Raw genomic sequence first — 7,060 nt, forward strand, 5'->3', positions numbered from 1 at the left:
CTCATGCCCACCCTCCAGCACTCACTCCCCCTTGTTTCCGTCAAGATACCGAAGGTGCGGACGCATACGAGTCACCATGAGGCCAGCATCAGTCAGCAAGCAGCCAGAGGTAATTAGCACGTGACCGGCGCATCACACAGAGTGATGGGACCGCTTGGGTCAGGTGGCGGAGCGTCAAGGCGACCTCTAGGGGCTGGGACGAGCAAGTGGGAGTGCAAGAGAGTCGTATGGTGTATGGTATAACGGCGGCAAGTGCTGAGCAATCCTGTGGGTAGCGGCGTTTATTTGTTATTTATCTCCGGACGGTCGCAAAGCCATTCCTGTAGTATAAATTGTACAAAGTAGCGTACAGAAAAACAAGTTTTGCACTTCACCATCTCAGAGAATTAGCGTTACGATCTCAGCGACCCTCGAAGTTCGAAAGCGTTGAACTTAGCAAATTATAACTGATCCTAGCTTTGCCAATAGGCCTGACTCGTCGAGTGATTCATCTCCGCCGTTGGTTTAATTATCTCCGGTGAGTCCTACATAGTGAAATAAAATTAAACAAGTCTCTCTAGCAATTTCTACCACTGCAGGCACAATCCTACGACAGGTGTCATTGCTTGCTACTTTGATTGCGACTCTTCGGAGATAAATACTCTGGAGCATCAACTAGCATTTGTTTCAGGTATCAAAGTGTTTGTTTTATTTTTCTAGGTCTTCCTACGGACTACCCTATGGCATCTTACTCCTCCTTTCCCCCTCGAACTATTAAATACCCCTCAGTTGTCTCGGACTGCCTTGACCCATATCACGGGGTTTAGGTTTATTTCTTTTGGTCCTTGGTGATTGTTGTGTGTCAGTGCATATCACCGGACCATGCATCTTTCCTGGGACGTGCACCAGTGTAAAATGGAATGTCAACATTGAGACGATCCAATGGTTGATACTCGCAGATGGAGCTATGTCTGGATTCTGAAGCATGCCCTTGATGTATCGAGCATCTGCTTCAATGACTAGATTCCGGACGCCTAAGAGATAAAGGTGGCGCGCTCGGAGATTGCGGAAGAGGCCATAGATTTCTAACTTGGGCTAGGAGAGGTGTTTCTCTCGACCAGTCTGTCCAGAGCATCTGCTAGGCCGGGTTGAGGTGTAGGTTGTCCAGGAATGTTCCTGTGCATATCTTCATTAACCATTGAAGATATTTGAGTGAAGCAGGCTGTGCTTTACTTGCCTGGAGGGAGTTCCTGAGTATTGTAGAGGGGTTGGTTCAAGCGTACCACCCCTCTTAGCAGGTCTCTATGAGCCACTGCCTCCTTGGGAGTATGTGGCATGCCTCTGGGCTGTACTGGTAGGGTCACAATATTGGTGTCATCCACTAGCTGGAATTGGAGATTGTTGGAATGCACATGGTGGTGGTACATTTGGGCCAGTTCAGCCCAGTCTCATAGCAGGTGTTCTTCCTAACTGAGTTCCCCAAGTTCTACCTGGTATGCTGTGTAGAGTCCTAGGACATGTCCAACCCTGTCAATGTCCTCTTGGTCAAGGGGGTGTTGTGATGAGTATTTGTGCAAACTGTATTCATTTGCTCTCTGTCTATCATTAGACTTGCTGTTGGTAACCCAAGTCCATCCGGGGATGTCTCATATGGGGTATTCAATGAGGGTATTCAACCATATTTTCATAGGTATCCTACCATGTTTGAGTTTGGCATATAGCCTAGTTCTCATTACCCCCAGTTCTGTTTCTGCTGCCTGTAAGCCCAGTTCTATTGACATTGTAAGTGTGTCTGCCTCTTTGGAGGGGTCTTCCCCAGATATCCAGTTACTGGCAAGGTTAATAACCTTCTGTATGGGGGACACATTCTCCAATTTAAACCCAGTAAGGTCACCGCCATATAGCATGGTGCTATAGACTAGTGTCCTCACCAAGTCCACCTTCAAGGCAGGATCACAATCAGGATCCCGGGGGACAGGTTCTAGTAGATGGAGAACACATTGTCCCCGATCAGCCATGATTCACAAGTGTCGTCGCTCCATGGTATCGTTCCTGCCCCCTGGTTTCCCTCTGTGGAATGGCCAAGTGCAATTGACCATGATGCCCAGGTATTTATACACATTGACCTCAGGTATCTCTCCCGCAGGGCAAGTGTAGGTGGTATTCTGGTATATAGACAGGTCTTCCCTGTCTTTAGGCCAGGCCATAACTCCACACTTTGATATTCATAATTCCATTCCCCATGTTTGTCCCTACTCATATATGGGGGTGATGCATGCTTGCACCATCTTGGGTGTTGCTTCCAAGGCCACTATATTCATCAGCATACATTCTGCCTGGGCAGGTCTTATTTACTGCAAAGGGTCTTTGCTGTAAGGGGACCACAACCCCAGTTGAGCAGTCCATTAGTATTTTGTTAATGAAGAGGATGAACAGGAGTGGGGACAGGGGACAGCCTTGTCAAGTGCACCTCTTCATGTTGAAGGGGTCTCCTAGGCCTCCCCCTGCTTGGACCTACATTTGGGATGAGTTGTACATGTATTTTACAACGTGAAGGAAGTGACCCCTCACCCCTACATGTTCTATTATGCAGTACAAGGCCTAGTGATGGACCTTGTCATAGGCCTTCTTGAAATCTATAAAGATCCCAATGGTGGACTCCCTTTGAAGGTACCTACATCGGAGCACTTCAGTGAGTGCGAGGAATTGTGCTATAGCTTCCTCGCATTTTTGGAACCCAGACTGCTCTGGGACAATGAGACCACGTTGCCAGACAATGTTATCATTTGAATACCAAACTGTGCTGTTGCCATACGCTGAATGTCATCCCCTCCAGGCTGGAAGTGTACCACTACTACCAGCATCAACCGAAAGAGACCTATACAGGTTGGTCTTGGTGTTAGGATTGGATTGTATCGGACGCTTTCAGCAGCCACAATAACCAAATAGGTACAAACAGTTTCGCATTTTTGGTATTTGTTCTACTGGATGTGCTTTTCCTTAGTCCGTTGCTCTATACTAGCCTCCGGTTTGTGTCTGTGTCTGTGTCTGAGTCTCTGGGCATCTTTAGTGTCCTTCTGGTCTATCCCTGCCACGTCTAATAGGTTATGAGCCCAACACTCTGACCATAAGGACATCTTTGGCAATTTTCACCCTTATCACTTTCCGATCTATTCAACATCTACCTCGATCTACTCACCATGGCTATCGGCAATGCTATCCTCAAGGGTCTTGAGAGTGTCCCAGAGCTCAATGACTCCAACTGGTTCACCTGGTCCAAGCCTATGATCAAATTCCTGAACGCCTGTGGAGCACAGTATGTCCATGATCCTTTGACTGCTGCTGTTCCCAAGGACAAGGAGGTTTTGGATGGAGAGATGAACTGGTTGATCTATGGGAAGGTCTCTGAGGATTGGCAGTATTTGGTTGCTGATGTGGAGCATGCTTGGGAGTCTTGGAAGGCATTGAAAGGGCAGTTTGAGAAGTCGGCTATTGTTACGATCAAAACACTTTTTCACGATCACACGTGTTTGACACACGCACCGCACAGACATTGCAACCATGCATATCTCATCTTAAAAAACCCTTTCACGATCATGTATTATTTACGCATTGCTGCCTCACCGATCATAAACTATTCTACATTAATAACGACTGGTTTCCACATTGTCTTAGATACTCATGCAAACCTTTCCATTAACGCATGTACAAGTATATTTGGGCATCCTGCAATATATAAGCTGCGACAGCAAAGGTCTCAGACCTCAGCTTCGATCTGGCATTTCATTCGTGTCATTAGATTGAAGCTACCTCTCCGCCTTCACATCAACATTGTCGATATCCCTCCATATTCTTCTCTCACCGTGGCACCTGTAACAAGGAGTCGAACACGGTACTTTCTTCGATCCTACCCATCCTACACCACCTACATTTATCCCATATCCGAACCCCTATTCTATCCCATCACACCCCATGCTCCAAGACAGATTCAAGAACAACAGCTGAAGGCTATCAGGCGCTACAGACGGCACCTAGATAGAAATATAACCCTTTACTACTAACCGTTTGAATCCCACGCCTGTATTCAAGGGTGGTGCGTATGCACTAAGCTGGGCGGAAACCTACACGAATAGCGCGGGCTGTGGACACAGGGACTACCATATCCCCATTGGTCGCAGTGTTCATAGGGAAGTAGTGGCACCGTAGTGACTCTTGAGAGTCAGTGAAAGTGGTGTCAGGGAGCTTAGAAAAGCGGCAATATCCTACCTTGGGTACAGAAGCTCCTGGGCTCGTGACCCTTGAGCAAAGAGGCAGACACCGGGTACCAGACGAGAAGACCCGGGTCAGACAGCCTTGCAATCATTCCTATTCCTATCCATTAGCACCGACATCTACCCAAAATCTGCGAACTAAGTAGCAGGTTTTGGTTCTTCCAACGAAGTTCCCACCACAGCCGATCACCATTATCAGATCAACAACGAAACCCCTTGGTTCGGACCAACCCGACCATATTCACCAATTTCATATTCCACCACCCCACATTCACCCCAGTCAGAAACCTCTGACATCCACCCGACCTAAATCCCATAGCCATCCAAACCCTAATTGCTAGAGCAATGGCAGGCGAAGACGACAAGAAAGAAAGGAAAGGGCACGTTGCAAAGCCCGAGTACTTCAACGGAAACAAGGCCAAGTTCAAGGCCTGGTGGAGACAGGTACTCACGTACCTAAGAAACAATAAGAAGGATTTCGGTACAGACGATGAGAAGATCGACTTCGTCATCTCATATCTCAGAGGCCCCAAGGCAGAAGTTTGGTCACAAAACTATTACGATCAACACTTCAGGGAGGAGACAGAAAGCTGGGGAAAGACGTGGGCGGTTTTCAAAACGGAGATCACCAACGTGTTTCAGGATTCGAATCTTGCTGCACAGGCGCAGATCAAGATTGACCATCTGCGCCAAGGACAGAGACCAGTTGAAGAGTATTTTCAGGAATTGGAAATACTAATGACGCAAGCCGGGTACAAGAAAGAAGATCAGTATATCCTGTCAACAAGGCACTTGTCGACAAGGTTTACAGACAAGTCATGGTGCCGACGACATACGACGGATGGAAGGACGTACTGATCAAACTCGACAACACCTGGCGAGAGCGTCAGCAAGAGAAGGCCATGCGGGGCCTGAGAACAATACCGCCTAAGAAGGAAGGAGCGCCAGTGCCTAACGCCACAAATCAGATGCAGGCCACGCAAAGAGCACAACCGCCGCAGAGACGTGATGGGACGGGAACAATGTTCATGGGAACAGGACAACCCATGGACGTAGACCGGGTGTGCTTCAAATGCAAGGCCAAGCAGTCGGAGACGGGAATGTGTGGAAGTGCATGGCACATTCCCAACAGGAAGGGAAGAACCACGAATCAGGTCAGACAGGTGGATTGGACAAAGCCGATGTCTGATTTCATCTCGGCAATCAAGGAGTGGTGAAGGAAGGACCCTGAAGGATTCAAAGCAGCGGGTTTTGGCTTCGGCACAGCTTGAGTGCACCAAGCTCTGTGCCTCTTGATTCTCATAATAAATATTCTACGCTAGTCATAGAAGAACCGACCCCAGACAGTATCTATATTCAGAATGTTTCCATGCAATTTTACAAAGAACTCGAGTCTCAAGTAGCACAGGATGTATTTAATGCTACAGAACCAATCAAACAGGCAGAGGAGTCTTCTTCACAGAAGCTCGGCAGGGCCTCTAAACCTGTGCTTAATTCCTCTAACAAAGACCAAAAACATTCAGAAAAGGATCGAGTGCGACGATCAGAAAAACCAAAAACAGAGATTCCCATATTTTCCGAAGGACCTAAATTATTCCGGGTCGTGCGAGGATTAAAAAATGGCATGCAAATGGACCTGCCATTAACCCTCACGCAACTTGAAACAGAGAAAAGAAATGACGTGATAGTGCTCCTAGATACCGGGTGCACGGGTTCTTGTATCAATGAGAATACCATTGTAAAACTCGGGTTAGAGCAACATCATTTTGAAAATGATATACCAGTATTTAATGCAGACGGCACTCTAAATGTGGCTGGTAACATTACCGAATACATACGAGTGAAGGGTCAAATCGGAAACCATGAAGAAGTCTTGAATTTGCTAATCACAATTCTCGGCAAATTAGACGTTTTTCTTGGTTACGAATGGCTTGACTTCCACAACCCCAAAATTGACTGGCAAAAACAACTGCTGAATTTCACGCGTTGTCCACCGCGATGCGCGGAAAACCCAGCAAATTAACCAAGTCGAAATCGAGGAGGAAGATTCCGTATTTATGATTGACCCCAACACTTGGATAAGACAGAAAACCCAAAATCAGAGGGAGTATGCGTGTTATTTATCAGCCAAGATGCTGCAAGCCACCGCACTGGACATCGCTATTGAGGCCAACAAATTGAAGGAAGCAAAAACTTTCGAAGAATTGGTCCCGGAACAGTATCGTCCATTCAGTGACGTATTTAAAGAGGAAACATTCAACACGCTCCCAGAACATCGACCATGGGACCATGTCATTGAACTTTTACCAGACAGCAAACCCTATTCTGGAACAGTATACGCAATGGCAATCGATGAACAGAAAGCGCTGGATGAATTCTTAGAAGAAAACCTAAAAACCAGCAGGATCCGACCCAGCAAGTCGCCTTGGGGGGCACCATTCTTCTTTGTCAAAAAAAAGGACGGAAAACTGCGACCAGTCAGTCGACGGGTGGAGTTCCCCTCACTCACACCCAGTCCCGCGCTGGTTCCATCCACGAGTCTCTGTACAGCAGTCGTGTTTCACTTCATCCGGAGGGCCGCATGCAAGGTTGGCTTCGGCAGGATGATCAAGATAAACTCTCAGGAGCTGCAACGCTCCAGCAGCATCCAGGCTCAGCAGACTGGTCAGGTCCTCGCTTGTCACCCGAGTCGCCCCACTACATAGACTACATAAAACTGTATCTCATGTATTACCCCCTAACGTCATCACGACGGATGCTGCAATGGCCCGACGCCAACCAACAAAAAGGACATCCACATTCTGGGGTTT

At 47.5% G+C, this 7,060-nt stretch overlaps 1 protein-coding gene across 1 annotated transcript; it reads left to right on the forward strand.

The window, feature by feature from the left end:
- Positions 1-4,547: 4,547 nt before the first annotated feature.
- Positions 4,548-5,108, forward strand: GLOTRDRAFT_41646 (uncharacterized protein; the record flags this gene model as incomplete). The annotated part of the gene is made up of 1 exon (XM_007867381.1): positions 4,548-5,108. A coding segment is annotated over one exon (561 nt), but the record flags the coding sequence as incomplete, so codon positions are not given.
- Positions 5,109-7,060: the final 1,952 nt, after the last annotated feature.

The sequence above is a fragment of the Gloeophyllum trabeum genome (assembly GCF_000344685.1).
Source record: "Gloeophyllum trabeum ATCC 11539 unplaced genomic scaffold GLOTRscaffold_00006, whole genome shotgun sequence".
In the NCBI taxonomy this organism is placed as follows: domain Eukaryota; kingdom Fungi; phylum Basidiomycota; class Agaricomycetes; order Gloeophyllales; family Gloeophyllaceae; genus Gloeophyllum; species Gloeophyllum trabeum.